The sequence below is a fragment of the Coptis chinensis genome, chromosome 1, assembly GCF_015680905.1.
Source record: "Coptis chinensis isolate HL-2020 chromosome 1, ASM1568090v1, whole genome shotgun sequence".
Taxonomy (NCBI): Eukaryota; Viridiplantae; Streptophyta; class Magnoliopsida; order Ranunculales; family Ranunculaceae; genus Coptis; species Coptis chinensis.
This window is the reverse complement of record NC_141456.1, coordinates 56,097,547-56,119,639: the sequence shown is the minus strand read 5'-3', so window position 1 is coordinate 56,119,639 and position 22,093 is coordinate 56,097,547. Positions and strand designations below refer to the sequence as shown.

At 36.2% G+C, this 22,093-nt stretch overlaps 2 protein-coding genes and 1 long non-coding RNA gene across 5 annotated transcripts; 2 read left to right on the top strand and 1 right to left on the bottom strand.

Annotated features, from left to right (window-relative positions):
• Positions 1–11,805: 11,805 nt before the first annotated feature.
• LOC147524623 (transthyretin-like protein) lies at positions 11,806–17,446 on the top strand. 2 transcript variants are annotated; one of them, XM_086603893.1, is made up of 6 exons: positions 11,806–12,112; positions 12,202–12,296; positions 13,275–13,332; positions 15,475–15,576; positions 16,188–16,341; positions 16,839–17,446. In XM_086603893.1, exons 1-6 carry the CDS (start codon positions 11,969–11,971, stop codon positions 17,294–17,296), a joined length of 1,011 nt encoding a protein of 336 aa, XP_086460019.1. In that variant the 5' UTR covers positions 11,806–11,968; the 3' UTR covers positions 17,297–17,446. The 2 variants fall into 2 exon arrangements, with proteins under 2 accessions (XP_086460019.1, XP_086460027.1); XM_086603901.1 differs by having other exon boundaries at positions 11,826–12,112; positions 16,842–17,446.
• LOC147524622 (methylecgonone reductase-like) lies at positions 17,446–19,992 on the bottom strand. 2 transcript variants are annotated; one of them, XM_086603907.1, is made up of 5 exons: positions 19,445–19,891; positions 19,079–19,322; positions 18,597–18,776; positions 17,840–17,968; positions 17,446–17,558 (listed from the first exon to the last, which is right to left on the bottom strand). In XM_086603907.1, exons 1-5 carry the CDS (start codon positions 19,753–19,755, stop codon positions 17,520–17,522), a joined length of 903 nt encoding a protein of 300 aa, XP_086460033.1. In that variant the 5' UTR covers positions 19,756–19,891; the 3' UTR covers positions 17,446–17,519. The 2 variants fall into 2 exon arrangements, with proteins under 2 accessions (XP_086460033.1, XP_086460031.1); XM_086603905.1 differs by lacking the exon at positions 17,446–17,558 and having other exon boundaries at positions 17,573–17,968; positions 19,445–19,992.
• LOC147524621 (uncharacterized) lies at positions 19,619–20,446 on the top strand. The gene is made up of 2 exons (XR_015220070.1): positions 19,619–19,755; positions 20,170–20,446. It is a non-coding gene; the product is annotated as an uncharacterized LOC147524621 (long non-coding RNA).
• Positions 20,447–22,093: the final 1,647 nt, after the last annotated feature.

The following is a 22,093-nucleotide window of genomic DNA, read 5'->3' as shown; positions in this document are numbered from 1 at the left end:
CTACCATTAATTATATCTAAGTCCCTCCACCTTACTTGTATTCACAATTAGACCATTGCGAATTTGTTCTTCACTGTCTCACCCATGTCTAATTGACCCAATGTGACATTTAACATCAATTGAGCATTAAGAAACTATTTCTTATACCGGCTAGGTTTGAGCTCAATTAGTTATGTCATAATTTCCTAATACATAACTCCGTAGAATGGTGGATCATTTATTAGAATTCGTGATTCAAGATGTCTTATATTCATTACCCAAAACGTCAAGTCTAGTCTATGAATAGACATTAATTTTTAACGTCTCAAAATAATAAATTTTAGACACAATGAATTTTCACAATTCTTCAAGTCTATGGATTAATTGATAGAGTGAGATTTGCACACTAACCTTAACAGCGAATTTATAGTGTGTTCTTACTTTGATCCCCTCAGTGTCAGTCATGTGACTACACCAATATACAAACTTAGAGTCTTACTCAAATGATTGAGATATTATCATCCTATCATATAGCAGTTATGTATATTACAGTCTTATAAGTAAAGTGTCCGACTTCATCCCTAACTGTGAGCATTCTAGGTAAATAGATACAATCAAATCTCCCGCACATGACTCTTCATATGCTTGATTGTTCTAATTCTATTACCTATAGAACTTATGGTTTCATCATATGATATTAGTTCACCCATATGCATAATTATAATATTTGTGTATTTAATCATCATGTATAAATAATAAATGTTCATTGGCTTTGTATTTTTCAAGTGGCAGCTGATTCATGTTTCTTCGTGATTTTAAAGAGCAGGAACTATTTGAGTGGAATGCACGGTACATGAAAAAGTTTTGTTTTGTTTTTCATATATGTGCAACTGGTAGGAGCACTCCTGAAATACTCGTTGAACCTAAGGTAAAATGTAAACTCCTCCGACATTTGGATCCTATCCCTCACTCAAGAAGGTTGGAAACTTAATGGAATGTAAGATGCAAAGGGTACATGGAATCATTTGAAGTAGAATAATCACATTTGCATCTTACGTACATACATCCCAATAAAACTCACATACTTGAAGATTGTATTTGTGTGATCGACTTAAAAACTATATATATATACCTTGTCCATCATTTGACGCTTAATTACGTTGATATGCTGCTACATCATATAGTATTGGTTGCTCTCAATCTCTCTGTTGCAGAAGAGGTACTCAAACAGGCCAATAGTCGAGTTTGATAAAGCAGCAGGGGAGCAGATGAAAATAATTGAAATACGCCTAGCCAAGCTCTTTGTGACGAATCCCGCAACATCGACAAGCACTAATGAGTACCTATCAACCAAAGCAGGAGGTACTGTCTATGCTGAGAATAGCCAATATTCCCCCCCCCCCCCCTTACAATACAAATTAGCTTATTTGAACTGTGCATTGTTCTGTTCAAGTCGAGCAATCTTCTTTCGTTTTAGTATTTGGTCTTGCCCTTTTGTTTACTTCACTAAGAATTGTGGCCAGATTGGCAGATTTGATGAGTTTGATGTCCAATTTCTCAACCGTCAACGGCTTGATTATTAATGCATTTAGAGAATTACAGTTTCATAATCAGATAAACGGCAGCATTTTGAAACATATATATTGAAACTAAATAATTGACATACACTGTCTTATATTCCAACATGATCAATTAAGCACTATTTATTAGACTCAATGAGAGCACAAGTGGCAATCACTTGTTCTTCACTTCATGTGTTTTTATCAAAGTTTGTTAGCTTTTAAAGCCTAATTCCCGGTAAAGCTTAATTCGCGGTATTCTTTGACTGCAGATGACAATGTGAGTATAATTGGTGCACTTACTGCTGCCTCTGACATGTACTCCTGCAACTAAACCATCTCTAGTCCCACTTAGGAGCCGCCCTCCCATCACAACCTATGTCTTGGGTGCACTCTCATGGATCTCCAGCTGCTAGTATAATATATAGTATATATAGGTACACTTAGAGATATGGAACGATGCTTATCCACACCCGATTATAGGAGAGACAGATTTATGTTTCTGGTTATTCACAGTCGAAGTAGCCATGGACATAGTTGATGAAGTGGACCAAATAAGCGTTACATGGTAAAGTATTTCCCCTATGTTTCTATCGTGTTCAAGATCAAGGAATCTCAAAAAAGTCTAAACATTTTCACGTCCCACTGCTGCTTTCTCCATTCTCAATCGTGGAAGCCAGAGCTGCTATACTTTTTCACTTTTGTGCGTAAATTAGCTAAAACAGTATCTCAGTTGTGAGTTGACGTCCATAAAATTAGGTGTTCAGTTGACAGATTAAATTTCCCCCTTGTATTTCATTTGTTGCTCTCTGACGAACATATTCATCTATGCAAGTATGAAACTACTTTTTACAAATGAAGAATATTAAGTTGCTCTGTCACTGGGTGTCTGGGTACCAAAAATGCTATGGCAGACTATTTCCTGTGTGGCCAATGTGCTGCCGAGAAAATGACGTACTTGTTTTTCTAAACTGTTTCATGAAGCTGTTTAATTTCTAAAATTAAGCAATACCAAATGTGGCCAAAGTCAGTACTGTATCAAGAACATTGTTGACTGAATTCGATCGAATTCAAGTGGATTATAAAGGCCAGGTCACTCAGACCCATCAACAATTCTACAATATACAAATTACAAAATAGAAAAAGTGCTCCATCCTATTGTTAATGGAAATTCAAAAATTAGCTTTAGAGTTTGATACTAATCGAGTGAGCGGAGCGAACGATCTTGGCAGAAGGGGGGGTATGCGGACAAAAACCAAGTTGGTTGGTTTCTGTCTGTGGTCCTCAACTTCTCTCTTATTTTTCTTAAGCCCCCAATACCCTTCCACTTCTCTCTCATTTTTTTTGGCCCCAATACCCTTTCTCCTTCACCCAACATAACTCTCTCTCTCCCCGCAGCTCCGCTCACTCCCCACTGCCATGCAGTATACTAGTTTGTTTTGACCATGTCTATAATCAAGTGGGCGGAGCAAACTAACGTTCTGGGCCGAGGGGGTATGTGGCCCAAAAAGTCTTTTGGTTGGTTTTTGTCTGTCCTCATTCTCGCACAAACTTTGCTAATTTCTCCTCACTCTTCTCTCGCGCCATTAAATCGTTCCCTCTTTCTCTTTCTCTAGAGCCAGGAACTCACGCCCTATTCTCTTTCTCCTCACTTGATATCTCCTCTCTCTCAACTCAATACAGGTACGTACCGTTTTTTTTTTATTTCTCGCTGTCTAACTTCATAGGTATCTGATTTTCTCATTTCAACTCCACTCACTTCTCATCTCAACAACTTTTACTACTTGATTATTGTTAACAAATTCTCCTTTCCACATTAGATGTTTTATTGTCTCGCAACCCACCGTCTGCTCGCAAAAAAGTACTCAACTGGCTTTTATTTTTTGTTTCGTTCTTGGGTCCCCCTTTACCCCCTACTTGTTTATTCGACACAAATTGGTCTCCCCCCCCCCCCCCCCCTTTTACCCTGGTTGTTTTTTCGACTTGATTACTACCAAGCAAAGAAATGCGTCGTTACTCTTTTTAGTGTTTGAATAGACTTTTTTTTTTTCTTTTTGGCTTCGCTTTTATCTTCGATTTGTTAACTTATCTTACCATTGGTGAGATATAGTGGTAGTTGATGCATTGGCCAGGTTTGGATTGAGAATGTTAGAGTAGATATGTTGATGGGTTGTTTGGAGAAGGGTCTAAGGGATAAAAAAAGTGTTGGGGTTGATCAAATCAGCTCTTAGGACTCCTGTTAGGAATCAAGTGAAAAAAGAGAAGACTCCTGTTAGGAATCAAGTGAAAAAGAAGAAAGAGGAACCTAGAACAATGAAAAAGAACGAAGAAGAAAAAGCAAAAAAAAAAAAGGGGACTAGGAAGAAAATTCTTAATGAGAATGAGCCGAAACCTGATCTGTATTGGTTGAGAACCTTCTTTAGTTTTTCGCCAATGGAAGCGGCAATGGTCCCTTCCTATGGTCATTGTGGGATTCTGAGCCCTTTGCTTGGTAATGTATACCTTACTAGGTTTGATAATTGGATGGAAGACAAGATTATTAAGTATTTTTGTCCCTCGAAGTTCAATTCTATATGGAAGCGGCAATGGTCCCTTCCTATGGTCATTGTGGGATTCTGAGCCCTTTGCTTGGTAATGTATACCTTACTAGGTTTGATAATTGGATGGAAGAAAAGATTATTAAGTACTTTTGTCCCTCGAAGTTCAATTCTATATGGAAGCGGCAATGGTCCCTTCCTCTGGTCATTGGGGGATTCTGAGCCCTTTGCTTGGTAATGTATACCTTACTAGGTTTGATAATTGGATGGAAGAAAAGATTATTAAGTACTTTTGTCCCTTGAAGTTCAATTCTATATGGAAGGACTCCATTACTGATGGTCGTCACAATCCTGCTTGGCCAGAATTTATGCAATCAAGTGGGAGGGAAAAGACAAGGAAAATGGACTACATTCGGTATGGGGGTCATTTCGTAATTGGAATTCGAGGGCCTAGAGAGGATGCCGTAGAGATAATAAGTAAGGCATTGGTTGAATTTTGTGAGAGTAAATATTGGCTTAGATTAGACAATTCGACAGTGGAGATAGAACACATCAACAAAGGAATTCAGTTCTTAGATCACATAAACTGTCGTAGGGTGATACATCCAACATTGCGCTATACAGCGGGTGGGGGGAATATTGTAAGTGAGAAGGGTGTTGTAGAATCTTAGGTTCTATGGTACATATATGTATGCCAATAAACAAACTATTCTTCGAGCTGGCATCTCAGTCTTCCCTTAATTGGTTTTCTTATTTGTGTGTGTGTGGGTAGCCTTAGAACATTGATGTGTATTTCGATTTCGTTGTTCCCTTTCGTTTTCAAAATTGTACGCAATGCCTCTAGTGTGTTCTTTTAACATGATGATTAATTGATTATATTAAGGTTTACAAAAACTTCCGTCAACATAGAATATTACAATTTTTGTGTGGTATGCTTCATATGCGGATTCTTACTGTGGATAACCTTAGGAAAATAAACTTGAGGGTTCAAAACAGTGTTTTATGTGCTACTTTTATAGAGTCGGGTAACCATTTATTCTTGAGTTGGCATTTCTCTTCGCAGATAAACAACCATGTGAATTGTCGTTTTTTTCTTTCTTTTTAACTACCTAACAACTGCCTTATTAGTGTATACCAATAACCAAAAAGAAACTCTCAAAAGTATATTCATAATATGAGTGGAAGGTAGGAGGAAAAATAAGAATTCCCTGGTTTCTTGGGAACGGAGACGTGAATCTATGGTCTGTCAAATAAGCATGCTTAACACAGGCTGTCATTCGAGCTGCGTCTAAACAAAATTAAGGGTAAGTAAGCCGTTTGACCAACAAAGATAACGTAACCGACTCTAGAATCAATCTTTGTCAATGCAGCAAGGACTATAGACGTGAATCTATAGTCTGTCAAATAAGCATGCTTAACACAGGCTGTCATTCGAGCCGCGATCTAAACAAAATTAAGGGTAAGGGTCCTGTACTTTGTCTTTTGTAGATACGCTATCCCTTCCGGCTATGGTATGGGGGAAAGGAAGTGAGATCTACCGATTGATTTGATATTAGATGACTGGCCGTACTTTGATCGTTCGGGAGACATGGCCCCAGGCGCTACACACAATAATGAAACTAGGATAATTCGGAAGTGCTCATATTGGGTCTTCATTCCGATGTTTCTGTCTCAAATTCCTATTCTTCTCTTAAAACGGAGTAAAATATGATTTCTAGCAATTCTACTATTAGGGTGTTGGCTAATTCAGAGCTATTGATAATTTTTTGACAATGTTGCGGGTTGGGTGGAGTGGACAACAGCCAAATTCATGGGAACTATAGTCTCAATGAAGACATATAGGAGCTTTAAAAAAAATATTCATTGCAATGTTGATATTTTAGAGAAATATTGACATTATATGTTATGTCTTTTTAAAGTATATATTCATTTTCTTTAATTGTTCATTTTACGAATTACTTTTTAAAGATTTGAATTTCCAAAATGGTGATGATGAATAAATGCACTTTTGCGAAACAACCTTGGATATTTACTGAAATCAAGGAACAGAGGCACCGGGACATCTCTTCAGGTGAAAGATTGAATATTCTCAAAGACTACGCCAATTTCGGCCTTCAACACTGGGGATCCCATACAAAAGGTATGTCACGAGTCTTGTCAATCCAATAATGCTCATAATATATGCATAACCAGTGCCTCTAATGCCATGCATTCTTTGAAATACTATTATTGTGGTGTTGAAGGGTTTAATATAGGATAGAACTAAAACGCAAGGCCCAGCACAAAAAAAACGTCCAAAGTCGACTGTGATTGGTTGATAAAAATAAAATAACAACTCAAACTCTTTTTCTATCTCCTCTCTCTTGTTTTCTCTCTCTAAACCAGCCAATCACAGTTGATTTCGGATGGTTTTTTTTTGCTGGGCCATATGGTGTAGTCGCCCCCTTTAATATAACCTTTTACATGCCATTTTATAAAACTTGCTTTTGTTCATGTCCACCTCGACTCCTCTTGGTTTTGGCAAATAACTTTTATATTCTTTTTGTAGTACTATATCTAGGTATTTCCTTAACTGCTTTGTTCAGCTTTGTAGTTCCTGTAAAATATCTCTTTAAACAATGATTGTCATAGGCTTTTTGACGAGCATTGTAACATTTCTTGAGACTCCCTTTTCACAGATAAACACCACACCATGTGACAATCAGCAAACCAAACATTTCCCTTATCTCAACTATCTAATGAAACATCTTGAATTCATCTATAGATGTAAATACCGATGATGCATAATTGCTTTATACTGGAAAAAAATCCAACAAAACATATTGTATGAAGAAGTATTATTAGTGGAATAAATTTGCAACCTCGAACTGTAAAATTAGAAATTTCAACCTCTCTGCCACTAGATGAAGGTTTTCAAACCCCATCTACAAGGACAGCCATCTTGATGTGGTTTACATCATTGACTTCCCTTGGCTGCACCAAGTGTAAGAACTGAGAACTCATTAGATGAGACACTAAAGGAATTTGTCCGTTTGGCTGACTTCTTCATTGATAGTAACAGGTCATAAAGCAGAGGTCTTGAAGAGAAATTTTGAGCTTTTGCAGCACGATGTAACAATTTATGGATTCATCATTCACAATTGAATAGTTCTGCACTTTCTTTTGTTTGCAATTGCTTCATTGCTCGTAAATTAAGGGGCCGTTTTGCAACACCTCCAAAAGCCAAAGACTGACTATATCTGGAAAGACAAAATCCGGACGTTTGGCATTTTTATGAAGTTAAAAAAACATAAAGCAAGAAAGACAAAAATATAGCTTTTTGAAAGACAAAAATTATACTTATATAGCCTATTTTCATTGCTTTTTAATTTTTCCTTTGTGCTTTGTATCTCATTTGTTATTAGATATACTAGTTCATGGTCCAGACGCTTATGGTATTTTCGAATCCGGTTGAGCATAGCCATTCCTTTCATGAAGATCAATGGACCATAAACCATCATTCAGTTACAATTTTATTTTTTTGATTTTATCATTAAAATTTTAATAAAAACAAAAAGAGCATGTAAACTGTCTCGAACCCGGTTCCTTGGAAAAGGATAAGAGCTCCATTTCACATTTTCACCCAAACACCCACAACTTGCTTGGTAATATTTGAGATCTATATATACTGATATTTAAAATTGATTTCAATTTAATAGTAATTGTAATTTAATGGTAATTGTAATCTAAATCTAAATCAATAAAACACAAATATTGATTCTTAAAAAAAAAAACTTGTCGACTTTAAACTATCAAATCCTAAAAAACAAAAACATTCGACTACTAAAAATCCCTTTCATATCCCATTGCCATGAAGGATTGTTAGTTTGGGTAATAAATACAGTTGATAATCCTACCAAAAATTGAGTTCAAAAAAAATTTATCGGACGGTCTGAATTTTAACACTCTTTTGACAAGACTAGACATATTCAATTGGCACGATTTTTTGTGAAGAGCTACTATCCATGGTAGGGAGATAATATCTACCAAAAATCAAACTTAGAGTATCCCCAAGTCGTTTTTTAGATTAAGTATGTCAATTCCATATGTCATTGATATATATATGCATCTATTAGTGAATTTTTAGCAAATATATATCCTGTTCCATTACAAGAAATATATTATGTATCTTAGAGGACATTATGAAGGATCAATATTCGATTGTGTGAATGAAAGGCTTCATTGAATATGTGTGTTTTTCTTCAATATTAATTATACAAAGTTAATCACATATTCTTATTGTTCTTATTTTTGCAATACTACATTAGTAAAAACATATAATGTAACAATTTGACCATGGGCCGGCCTAATGGCTAGTATTTGCTAACGAAAAAGTACTTTTGAGTGTTTTTATCAAACAGACTTCTAACTTCTTAGCTATTTCGTTTCAACTTTTTAATTTTAAAAATTGTAATTTCCCAAACGTGCTTATGCTCTGCATTAAGTGAAAAATAAAAAAAAGAGCTTTTTAGCTCGATGGCTTATGACTTATGTTGAGTTGCCAAACGCCCCCTAAGAGAGGCATAGTTGCCGCTTTTTTGACAAAGCCAAAGACAACTATATCTGGAGGTATCCGGAAGTTAACATGTTTTATGCATATGCAGGTGTGGAGGCAACCAGGCACTTCTTGCTTGAATGGCTTAGCTATACATATAGGTATGTTCCTATAGGCTTATTAGATGTTATCCCACAACGGCTGAACTGGCGTCCACCAAGCTATTGTGGTCGTGATGACCTTGAGACGCTAATGGCCTTCGAATCTGCGGCTGACTAGGTATGTACTTTGATCGGATCAATAGACCATAAACCATCATTTAGCTGTGATGCATATTTTTAAGCTGCTGTATTCCATTTTCCATGTAGATAAAAATTTCTGAGATGTTGCTTGGCAAGGTTACAGACAGCTTCACATTTTCACCCAAACATAAATCCAATGCTTATGATAAAGCAGAGCATGGGTGAGTGATTTAGTAGTTACAGGGGCGAGTTGTTAATGTCTTCTAGGTGTCGACATCCTTTTCATCCTTATGAAGTTAATTGGAAATGTTGTCGTGCACTGAATCAATTCACAACTTCGATGCTTAAAGCTAGTGCTGCCATGAGCTGATCTGTTATCCTATATTTTTTTGAGTCCTATTACTGCCGGACCCCAATTTGTTTTTTGGGCATAATTGGTGCCTTATTATTATAACTAATGGGTTTTCTAGAAAAGAATAAAAAAATTATTAAAAATTAAAAATTTTGAGTATCTTTATCCAAAAAGTTCCAGAAAAAAGAAACTTAAACGACCCCTAGTGCGTTTTGGATTAAATGAAACGATTGAATTTTGCAAGAGCCGGAAAATAAATTTTATATTTTTCGAAGTCGAATCCAAAACGGCATACTAGAGTACAAAAATGACTACATTAGTAGATTTTTTAAATCAAATCCCAAAGTACCTTACCACATCGTTTTTGGGATTTGGGATTTTGATAAAATATAAAATTATCATTGTGTAGAATCGCGTTTAATAATGCCAAGCGGTGTGGCACTCGTTTTGGACTTAGTTTAAAGCGACCCTGGTTTTAGTTTAAGTTTGGGGTTTTCGAATCCCTTTTTTGTGGCCAAAGCGCATTTGAGTAATAATTATTTTTTATAGATTTTTGAATTTTAATGACATACCTGTAATAATCATTTTTTTTTTGGAGTCTGCGCAACACAAATTGGATCCTTTAGTAACAAATAACTTTTTTTTATTTTGTAGTATAACTTATCCGGCTGTGTCCCAACTCCCATATGAAGACACATAATATTTGTATTTCAGCCTTACATATACTAGATGCAATCGTTCATCTGTCATTATTTTTGCTGACCGAATCAAATTGATCCAGATATTGCAAGTGTTAAGGTCTCGAGTTTGGTTGGTTACTTTACGACAATTCAACTTAATTGAATCGTTCATCTGTCATTATTTTTGCTGACCGAATCAAATTGATCCAGATATTGCAAGTGTTAAGGTCTCGAGTTTGGTTGGTTACTTTACGACAATTCAACTTAATTGATTTTCCCATTTCATGAAAAACTTGTCATACCTAGAAAATAAATTTAAATCATCTGGAGACGTTCCACTCTTCAAATGTGATGTAGGACTCAACACATTACAACTCGTTTCTCATGTGCTCTTGCCGTCTGGCTTGTAATGATACTTCCACTGTTCCATTTCTGCCTGGATAGAGGATGAGAAGTGGTCTTTGCCGGGTGAAACTAGGTTTTGGATCTGTTTACAATTGGTGCCTTAGTAATATACTAATGGGTTTTCTAGACATAGAATATTTTAAAAGACTACTTGAATTATAGATTATTCATGACATAGTCCAGAAAAAAGAAATATAGAAGTAATTATATGAAATCCAATTGAATTTTTTCATTTACGGATAATAAATATTAAATTTATAGTCGCAAAATTGCATACTAGACTACTAGTACAATGACTACATTAGTAATTGATGAGACTGTTAAAGGGATTTGGGACATGATAAAATAAAAATTTATCATTGTGTAGAACTGCGTTTAATTATGCCAAAGTGGCACTCTGGACTTATGATTGTTTTCCTAACTTCAAAGCGTTTGAGTAATAGGGTTACATGGTTGGGCTAATTTTCAATTTTTATTTCAATCTTTTAAGTAACATGAGATTATGGTTTACCTAATCTTCTATCTGGACATTTTGAATTTTTTTGAAAGTCTTTTAATTTTAGTCCAACTGTTGTGATTAATTTTTTTTTTTCAGAAGAAAATTTATAATTAAATAATAATTAATTTAACGAGTGAGATTTTTATAATTAATTAAATTAAAAAATATAATTTATAATTAATGAAAGGCTATGCTCCGCTCACGCCCCACTGTAATGCAGTATACTAACTCATATAGGGTCTGTTTGGCAGCATGGTTTGAGTAGCCTGTATAATGTATAAGACCCTTTATAAGGTATTTAGTTGTTTGGTCCATTTTCAGAATATGGGCCACAACTTATGAATAAAGAGAACAGAAATGACCCAATAACAAGGATTACGTTATCTCTTGGGAAAGGTAAGATAACCATATTCATTCAACTAGTGTGAAAAAAAAAAAAAAAAACAAACGCGAGAACTTGCAGAAGAAAGCCTTCTTCTTCACCCACTCTATGACTTCTTCTTCTCCTCCCTTCTTCATTCATTCGACTTCTTTTCGGCCGGCCTTCACGATTTAAAATAAATATTTGTCACCTCTTCCGTTTTAAGTTCTAACTCCCACCATATTTTCTTTTGTGTATTTGAAAAAACAAAAAACCAAAGCATTACCTACAAATAGAATTTAGGTATTTAAAGAAGAACCATCTTCACAATTTCTTTCTTTTTATATTTTCAATCTTTTCTCTATCTTCACAATCTAGTGCAATGCTTTTGAATTATCAATTTTTTTTGTTGGACTTCAAGTAATAAGGAGATTATGTTGAATTAAAGTTTGGTTGTCATTTTGAAATTACTAATTAATCCAGGTTATCTTTCGGTTGATTTGTGGTTATTTTTTCTGGAAAATTTGATGTTATTTTCATTCAATTTTAAAATATAGAGACCAAACAGTTTCAAACTGATTACTTTTGGGGTATCCACTACAAATTATACATAGCCTAAACATAGTCATTATATACCCTTGGTGAGTTGATGGAAATGGGTGCCCAAAAACACACGGTCCCGCAGAACCGAAGTAACCTCTGGCCTTAGGTAAGACTAAAAAAAATCAGAATAAAAAAGAAAGAAAGGCGTCTGACTTCCTACCATAAAATCATCGAGAAGGAGAGAGCTAGCCACACACAGTCAGTCACAGAGTCAGAGATGGAGTCAAGATTCACGGAGAAGGACTTTCTAGCTTGTTGCGGGAGTACCCAATTTGCAAAACAAATGTCCCAGATAGAGCACTACCTTTTAAACAACTTAGAACAAGCTGTGGAAGCTGCTCGAAACATCTGGTTCAACAAGGTACGTACGTACTACTTGTCATCTTTTTATGTTCATTTATAGAATTAATTCTTTAGTTTATTTTTGTTGTGTCTTTATAATAATAATAGGTTGATGTGAATGGATGGCTGGAAGCATTTGCTGCTCATCCCCAAATTGGACAGTCTTCTTCTTCTTCTTCCTCTGCAAATATAAAAAGTGCCCAGTTCAGTTTCCTTCAGCTTCTTTTTATTTTAATAACAATTCTACTTAAAAATAAATCATGCAATTTTATGGGTTTTGATATTCGGATATGAGCCCAAAATAAATGTACAAAGGTAGGGACACTAGTTTGATGACTTGCACTTACTAGGAATTACTTGTTGAAGACTAACAATTGCAATGATCTGTCTTGGCCTCATTATGATGAAACTTTCAAAGATTAACGGCCGTGTCGGCCACTGACTGTGGTTGCAAGTTGTAGAAATTAGGATTTGAACTCTGATGGAGAGTTGATTTATGACTTGTTGAGCTGCTGATATGGATCAAGGATCATTTTCAACTCACGGTTAATATGATATAGAGTAGAAGGCTAATATGATCTGTGAATAGAGAAAGAAGATGCGGTCACTCGGGCAGGATAAATTTGTTCATGGCTTGCCCCCAGGTTTATATGTTGAGCTAGTTGGGCACTTACCTAGGTTATCATGAGCTCACAATGGTCATCCATGCCCACAGCCATCAACTTGGGTGGTGAGCTATCAATTACTTAAAGCTGGTAGTGGCACTTCATATGGATGTCGTTCTTTGGCATCCATAACTAATTACTAAGCCTCCACCCACAGTAACCTTGTTGCATACCAGCTACTATATTGGTAGTCTACTTTAAGGTTTCTTCGAATCTATCACTGGCATTGAGAATTAATCTTCAAAGCTTTTCATCCTACAAGTAATGACCAATCAGGTTTATATAGTTAAGTATTAGTAAAGTGAAATCCATAAATCATAAATAGTTAAATACTAATAAAAGTAAAAATAAAATAGAGAATCTGGTAAATGAATTGCTTGTGGTGGAATCTTGCTATTATCATTGTTGTTTAATACTTTTCTATGTTGTGCCTATGCATTTTTAATTTCAATCTTGAATATTTTGTCATTTGTAGAATTTGACCTTTACACTTACTTGTCATATGCTTATTTATAGGTGGAGCAAAGGTGAACAATCAACCGCGTTAGCGACTTCTACTAAATCTAGCTTACAGGTAAGTCCAGTCTTGTATTTTGTGTTGCTTTAGTTTTGGGTAGACACAGTGGATTGCAAATATGTGCAAGTTGCTTCGACCTACCTGTACTCATATGGAATATATATTCTCATGTTGTATGAAATGTACGAAAATATCCCATTGTGCTTAAACATCTCTTTATTAAAGTTTTATTTGGTTTCTAAATACACGGGTGATTTGATTCCATAGAGAGATGCATTTTGGTGTCTATCTGTTATAGAACAGTTTCTTTAGATTTGATTTATTTATTAAATTTGGTGTGTGTATTTGGTTGTTGTTGTTGTTTTTTTTGGGGGGGGGGGGGGGAAGGAATTTTCTATCTAGAAAATACGATTGAACTTGCAAACGAAACCCATTTCTATGTTAAGGCACCCAAATACTTTAGAATGTTGTTCATCAAATTGGATATCGTTTTATTCGAACTAAATTTCAATCTTTTTCATAGCTGATGATACCAATTACATGCTTTGGTTTCCACAAATTTTGTCTAAATCAAATATCTTTCCATTAAAGACAATCCCCACGTTCCAAAGTGTCCGATAAGTCGCATAAAGGATTAGAAGTCAATTGACTGGTCCTAAACATGAGATTATTCATGAAGTCCAACATGTTCCAAAGTCTGCTTTGTTAAATCTTGTTCTGGTGTGTGTTTTTGCCTTTAGCTTGTTTTGGTGTGTATTTGCCCCTTGTTAGACCAGCAGTGTCTTATATTAACATTGTTTTGCCTATCTCCTTCAACTTAACTTTTGGAGCATGCTCAAGATGCTCAAAACTCCAGTTTAGCGTTGTGGGGGAGTGTTGTGTGCTTTTGGCCCTGGGATGTTTTAATGTGTGTGATGGAGACATAGTAAAACCAACACGCTAAATTCCATTATGGCCACATTATGTAATCTTCCCCAGGTGTTACCGACTAGTAGCAAGGAGAGTTTGGTGTCCAGTAGTTAAAGTTCCATCTCTATCTTGTGACTCTTGTGACTCTTTCATTCTATTTGTCTATTCATTCTTGGTTGTCTACTCAAGTGCACCAATAAGAAGTGTGCATATCCATATCTCAGATTTCCTGGTCCTACTATTTTGGGGTCTATGATTCCTTTTAGAGACACCAACTCAAAGGCACCAGTTGGAGGCTACTGAAAGTGCTACTACAAATCAGAACTGCCGTCAATGGAAAAACAAGAAAAAAGAGGAGATTTTCATGCGAGATTGTGAACGGCGTCTTGCAAGTCCCAACAATCACAAGTTATGATCCTGCTGGTACAAAAAACACGCCCATTTTGCAGTCCCCGTCTAACCCCATATCTGCTATCAAAGGCAACCATTCCAGTGGAAGCTATAGTTAGGCATATCAGTCCAGTGGCGGTATCAAGGGTGGCTACTGCCACTGAAAAATCTTCTTGTCAGAACTTGCTATCGACATTATCTTGACCTAAACCTCTGATACCATGTGAAGTTTGCTAAAAATGTGGACAACTGCAAATGAGATGAACAAGAACAGAAGCTCCAAGATTTGTGTTCACTGTACTAGCTATTAGCCTATTACATGTCTTTATATAAGTCCCTAAAACCTCAACCTAAACATATTCTGATACAAACATACCCTTGCAGATATAATTTATCACATACAAGGATTTATTATAGTATTGAAGGAATCCTTACAGGAAGGCTGAGCAGTATCTTGCTACAGCAGCCAATAAATTTTTTTATCTTTGTCACTTTTGTAATTAAATATACTGAATTTTTTCGGTAATTTTGTTTCCAGAGCTTCCTGTAGTTTTGGAATAAAATGCACAAAGAATTCTGAGTTTGCCCTTTTGGGTATTATGTGGTTGAATGGGATTATTTACTTTTGTTGGATAGTGGGTGATAGTCTTTCAACTTGTTTGGTATTATATGTACTGTATTTCGTTCGAAAACTTAAGAGTTGAGTCTGATTAAGAGTCGAAATTAATTATGTTCAGTTGGAACAAAAAAAAAGTAAGATAAAATATATCTGAATGCTGATTACTCTGCTAAATTTCAATTATGGCATGGTACCACTTTTCTTCTTTTGGTTTATTTTGTATTAAATTTTTTATGTTGTGGGAAACTGAATCTTGTTTCTTCTTCTTTATTTGAAAATAGGAACTATTTGAGTGGAATGCTCGGTACAGGCAAAAGTTTGGTTTTGTTTTTCTTATATGTGCATCTGGGAGGACTACTCCTGAAATTCTTACTGAACTTGAGGTAATGTGTGGCTTTGTTATGAAGTTAGTAGGAGAGGGATAGGAGAAACGAAGAGTGCTGCATTCTGGAAAATTATACTTGGAGAAAATTAGGTTTCAAGAAAACTCATCTTCGTAAAAAAATTACAAATCTTGTATTATATTGAACAAATTTAGGAAACTGCAAATAGCTGCAAGCCCAAAATTAAATATGTAAAATATTAATCAAACTAAATTTGATGATGCATGTAAGAGAGTCCATTTGCTCCCACTATATAGTCCGTGACCAGAAACTGTGAGCACTGAAAAAGCCCAAACTGTCTTTAGGTACTACCGTCGTCCGTGGCGTATTCTTAATACTAAGAATGTCCTATGTCATGGGCTTACAAATTGCAAGAGTCCAGCATATTCCTTCATGCCCTATCTTTGAGGCTGAGGACCTCCATCACGATACCACATGTAGTAGTGACTGCAGAATGTGTCTCTCGTATTCTCGGTCCTGCCAAAAGATACCATACTTGCATTATGCTAGACAGATGAGATGTCTGGAGCTTGTTCGTTATTTGATGTTTAATCACATTTGTCTGCGGTTAGGTAGTTCCTCATATAGTTTTATTTTGCTCTCTTTTGCAGAAGAGGTACAAAAACAGGCCCATCGTCGAGTTTGAGAAAGCAGCGCAGGAGCAGATAAAAATAACTGAAATACGCCTAGTGAAGCTCTTTGCAACAAAGGCAACTTCTCCAAGCATGAGTGAGAATCCTATCAGCAATGCAACCAAAGCAGAAGGTACTATCTATACTGAGAGATGCCAATATTCCCATCCTTACAATACGAAGACGCCATTTGCTTATTTAGCTTGTTTGTTGTTCTTTCCACGACATGACGGCGTCTTCTTTTTTTCTCTCTACTTTCTTTATAGTATGCCTTTCCCTTCGTTTATTTTACCAAAAGTTGTGCCAGACTTCAATGAGTTTGATGTCAGATTTCTTAACTGTGATTGGTTTATAAATGCATTTAGCGAATTAATGTTTACAAAATATACATCTGGTAGACGGCTTTAATATCCAAACACGGTTCCAACATAACGAAGTTATCTGAGTGAAACATGTAGATTGAGATTAAATTGATGCCCAATGTCTTCCATTCTAACATGATCAATTAAGTACTAATTTGTTGAGTTGATGAGAGCTAAGTGATAATCAATAGTTCTACATTTCATGTGCATATACATGAAAGTTTGACCGGATTATAAAGCTTGATTTGCATAATTTTCTTTACTGTAGAAGATCGTCTGAATATAATTAGTGCACATTTGACTGCTGCCACTGAAGCTCCTGCAACCAAACCATTGCAAGTCTCTATTAGGACCCGCCCTCCCATCACAACCCATGTCTTGGATGTTTCTCGTGGATCTCCAGCTGCTGGTATTGAAGTACAGTTAGAAATATGGAGTGGTGCTCAACCACGCCCGGTTATTGGGGAGCCAGATTCCGGTTGCTGGATATTTCGAGGGTCTTCCATCACAAACACTGACGGTCGAAGTGGCTATCTGATGGACATAGTTGACAGTGTAGACCCTGGCGTGTACCGAATTAGCTTTAACACGGGGAAGTACTTGCCTGATTGCTTCTTTCCATATGTCTCTATTGTGTTTGAGATCAAGGAATCTCAGAAGTCGGAACATTTTCATGTCCCACTGCTGCTTTCGCCGTTTTCATTTTCTTCGTATCGTGGAAGCTAGAGCTCTAGCTTTTTACATTTGTGTATAAATGAGCTTAAACCCACCCACCCCCCGGCCCCCTTCCTCTAATTTATAGGACTTGGTGCTACCTGCAAAGCTTCATCTTATCTTTGCTTGATGCTATTTGTTTATTGGAGTTCATCTTTATTACTGATTGTGCAGCTACAATATTTCCACAGGCGAGCTTGTCCTTTAAATGCACTCTCCTTTTTATGCGTCATCTTCATGGCAACCGGGAGTTCATGTTTGCATCCAGGAAATACTGAGGCAATATGAGATTGTCAAATTTTCCGACCATTTTTATTAAGAAACGAAAATGATAATCTTAAGCCCCGGGCACATTTCAGGTCAAATGGTTAAACAAACCATTGGAGTTCTACAGGAATCTCTGAAATGATTACATTCATAAATCTCCACGGAGAAATGACATTCAGCAATTATTCATGTTTAAGGGAGCGTCAAATTGCATATCTAGCTAATTATCTCAGTCCCATAATTCAGCCACGGTTTTGTATTGCCCATGAGGTGAAACCACATGCTCACCTGTGAATATCTTTCCTTGTGGGAGGCAACTGATCTTCTGCAAATTTCCATGTTCTCTTTCATTCTTCCCTTATTGAAGCTTTTGGGCACAAAGCTCACCCCTTGCTCAAAAGCCCATCTCAAGCTGATCTGAAAATTGGAGGTAGTTATTTATTTTTTATTATTTTGCCATTAAGAAACGTGTTATTTCCTTAGAAGCAGGTAGTTAACATGTAAGAGCATCATTAAGAGGGATATCAACTTAGCATCAAACACTAAATTTCTAACAATTTGGTGTTTTTTCAACTTCAGGAGAGTCACATGTTGATGAAAACACCAAAAAAAATACCAAACCAAACACCAAATCGGCCAATATTTGGTTTCAGATTTGGTGCTGTATCAAATCACTCACGCGGTTTTGCCAACACCGTGTGGGCTTGTGCTTCTAATTGGACTTATATGGTGCGGCTTTGTGAAAACTGCACCAGAGATTGGAAAAAAAGAAAAGAAAAAAGTTTATGTGCGATACATGGGCGGTTTTTTCAAAACCGCGTAGGTTTGGGCCTGTCAGTTGGGCTTTAGTGGCGTGGTTTTGGAAAAACCGCGTGGGCTATATGACACGGTTTATCTAAAACCGCGTAGTTTGATGTCGAAAATTTGATGTTGCTCCTAAAATTATTTGGTGTTTTTTTGGTTTGGTGTTTTTTTAGTTCAAAATTTTATTGTTTTTTTGGTAACTCTGCTAAAGATGCTGTAAGTACGTAACTTCGTTGTTTACCTGGACAGTGCTCTTTCCTTTACCACGAGCAATCTGTTGAATTTCTTTGGAGTCAAATAACAAGTTGGATCCCCATACTGTACCCTTTCCTCCCAAAGGAGAATAAGCACTCACATGGATACCATTTTTTGCACAAAAATCTCTCAGTTCTTTCTGTTGCCAATAAGGGCGCATTTCCACCTGACCATCATCGCAAAAATTGAATTTAAAGTAATTATTTCAAAAAACAAATAAACTATTCCTTATTTTTAAATCAACTATTATTTGATTTTTTTTTAATATATTTCAACCACAATATATGTTTCCCCATGAGATATTTTTCTTTTATTATAAATCATATAGTCAGTGGCTATACATTTCTGTGGTACATCTGAGACATAGAACTATAGAAGTGAAGAAATTTCTGCGCTAAACCACGACGTACACAGCCCAATCCACAAATTGAATATTATTGAGCTGATCTAACAGTAAACTTGACTAACCTGATTTACAGCAGGAGAAATAGTACCATGAGATAAAAGTTCAGAGAGCTTCTTAGATGAGAAATTGCTAACGCAAATAAACTTGACAAGACCAAGTCGTTGACACTTCTCCATGGCCTCCCAAGTGGTCCTTATATCAAATGGTAAAAGGTCTTCCTGTTTACAAGCAAAAGTTATCTCCCCATGCTTCAATCTCCCCGGCATATGGATCAAGTACAAATCCAAGTAGCCCAACCCCAAAGTTCTAAAATGCATGCAAAGTTGCAAACCAAGATCCCAACATGGAGATTCATGTTATAAGAGAACATATAAGCAACATTCGTCAAGTAAAAAACAACACGCTTTATGGTATACGTAATTACATACTTGAGAGTTTTATGGAGAGCTGGGAGAACAAGGTCATGGTGTGCATCAGTGCACCATAGCTTAGATGTTACGTGGAGCTCACTCCGGCTTGTAATGAGGCCTCGACGTACAGCTTCAGAGATGGCACGTCCTACAGGTCCTTCAGATTGATAAAAACTAGCTGTGTCCAAGTGTCTGTAGCCCAATTTGATTGCGTCAATAACAACAGACGCAACCACCTCCGGAGGTGCAATAGGACCAGATGCTGTTCCCATCCCCAATACCGGGATCCTGCATCCTGAACTCAACTCTATGTCCGGAATTCCTGTCATGTACGTTTTCAGCGTTTTACATAGAAATAGGATGGGGGGAGCATATATCTATTTATATAGAACTTTTTTGACCATCAAACAGATTTTCTTTTGTCAATGCATTTCTTTCGTCTAGACACCACTGATTTTACCATAGTTTTCCATTGACAAGTTGTTTTAACCGAAAATTGGTTTTTCTGCGTGAAGAAACTATTTTTGCATCTTCCATTTCACTTTTATTTTCTCCTTGGAGTCAATGGTGGTTGCGTTTAGCGAGCTAGTGATATGTCCAAATATAATTATTAACAACAGATCCAGTTCATTGAATATGCTCCTATTAACATTTTTTCCTCAGTTAACTGTTTTTTCTTGGATTATTCTACTTATGCTGTGTGGTCTCCTTGATTATTCTAATATTATCTTTTTGTGTACCAGGGCAGTGGTGCTACATTTGATCAAGAAACAGAGGATTAGCTGACGGAACCGTGATTCAACGTATGGGGGTGTAAGAGTATATGCTGTTTGAGTAACAATTTGTTACTATGTTTAGTATTAGCAAGTATCTTGTAGGATATAGATATATTAGCAAGTATCTTGTAATCTTAGTAAGTGTATTATCTTTTCCTAGATATGTGGATCTAGGAGATCTCTGTATTCATGTATATATACTATTAGAAATATCAATAAAGATTATTAGAAATATTCAGTAAAACATCTTTGACATGGTATCAAGAGACAACTCCGATTTTCTTTTCATTACACCATTACTATAGGAATCAGAGCTTTTTTTTGTGTTTTGATTTTTTTTTCTGGTCATATAATACAATCTGTTACATTATATCAGATTATATTTATTACCATCTTCTTCTTTATCGTTCTTGTCTATTGATCTAGTTCATTGTTTATGTTATATATCATAATGGCAGACTTATCTACCAATAATGATTCTGTTGTTGTGCATTCCAATAACGATTCTGCTGTCACGTGTTCTAACTCGAAGAGTCACTTAGTCACTGCTGCCGGATTTGTTGCCCATTCATGTATATCTAACTCTGCTCTTATTGCTTTTACTGGAAATAGTGATTGGATAATTGACACGGGTGCTACTAATCATATGACTTGCGATCGCTATAAATTTAACCATTTCTCCTCTAGTTGTTCCAAATCAGTCATTACTAATGCTAATGGTGGGTCGTCTCCAGTTGTTGGTATTGGCACTGTACCTCTGTCCCCTTCTTTATCTATCCATGATGTTTTATTTGTTCCATTAATAAACTGTAACCTTCTATCTGTTAGCCAATTAACCAAATCTCATAATTTTGTTTCCTTGTTCTTTCCTACTCACTATATTTTTTAGAACACCCTTACCAAAGAGAGGATTGGCAGTGGTAAACAAAGTGGAGGATTGTACTATTTGGAGGATGGTTTTCAACGGTTCACTCAAGGAGTCCAAGCTCATGTTATGAGTGATGATAAGGTTAATAAAAATAAAGGCGAGATTTGGCTTTGGCATAGACGACTAGGACATCCCTCATTTGGTTATCTCAGGAGATTATTTCCATATTTATTTAATGGTTGTAGTCTTTTTGATTTTGCTTGTGAAACCTGTGTAATGGCGAAAAGCCATTGTACTGTTTTCTCTTCAAGTTATAATATAGTTGATGCTCCTTTTTCTTTAGTTCATTTAGATGTTTGGGGTCCTGCCCCCGTCCTACACATAACGGGATGAAATGGTTTATTACTTTTGTCAATGACTGCACTCGGATGACCTGGGTATATTTTTTGAAACATAAAAGTGATGTTTGTACAGTTTTTCTCCTTTTCCATCAGATGGTGCTCACCACGGTTTGGAATCTCGTAAAGGTTGTTAAGCTCGATAATGGGGTGAGTATTTCAAAAAATGAATTGGTGGCTTTATGCATTAAATTTGGTATTCTACATCAAACCTCTTGCTCTTATTCCCCTCAGCAAAATGGGTTGCAGAACGAAAAAACAGACATCTTTTAGAGGTCACTCGATCTTTATTAATTGGTGGTCATGTCCCATCTCACTTATGGGGCGAAGCTTTGACCTCTGATATTTACTTGATGAATCCTACATCTTCTAGTGTTGTCCAATTTCAGAGACCTTTATATGTGCTTTCTGATCACTGTACGCTTTTGCCTATTGTTCATTTAGCACCTTATATCTTCGGGTGTGTGGTGTATGTTCACTTACATACACAACAACGCACCAAACTTGATCCACGCGCATTGAAGTGTATTTTTTTGGGTATGGCTCAACTTAGAAGGGTTATAAGTGTTATCATCCATTTTCTAAATTTTTTTTTGTCTCAATGGATGTCATTTTTCATGAACAC

Excerpts from the sequence above, each read along its gene's own strand:
- LOC147524623 (XM_086603893.1), top strand. The coding sequence starts at position 11,969 with ATGGAGTCAAGATTCACGGAGAAGGACTTTCTAGCTTGTTGCGGGAGT. Across the intron at positions 12,297-13,274 it reads GCAAATATAAAAAGTGCCCA|GTGGAGCAAAGGTGAACAAT; the intron begins GTTCAGTTTCCT and ends GCTTATTTATAG. Across the intron at positions 16,342-16,838 it reads CAATGCAACCAAAGCAGAAG|AAGATCGTCTGAATATAATT; the intron begins GTACTATCTATA and ends TCTTTACTGTAG.
- LOC147524622 (XM_086603905.1), bottom strand. The coding sequence starts at position 19,755 with ATGACAGGAATTCCGGACATAGAGTTGAGTTCAGGATGCAGGATCCCG. Across the intron at positions 19,323-19,444 it reads GCTCTCCATAAAACTCTCAA|AACTTTGGGGTTGGGCTACT; the intron begins GTATGTAATTAC and ends CATGCATTTTAG. Across the intron at positions 17,969-18,596 it reads AAGGAAAGAGCACTGTCCAG|ATCAGCTTGAGATGGGCTTT; the intron begins GTAAACAACGAA and ends TCCAATTTTCAG.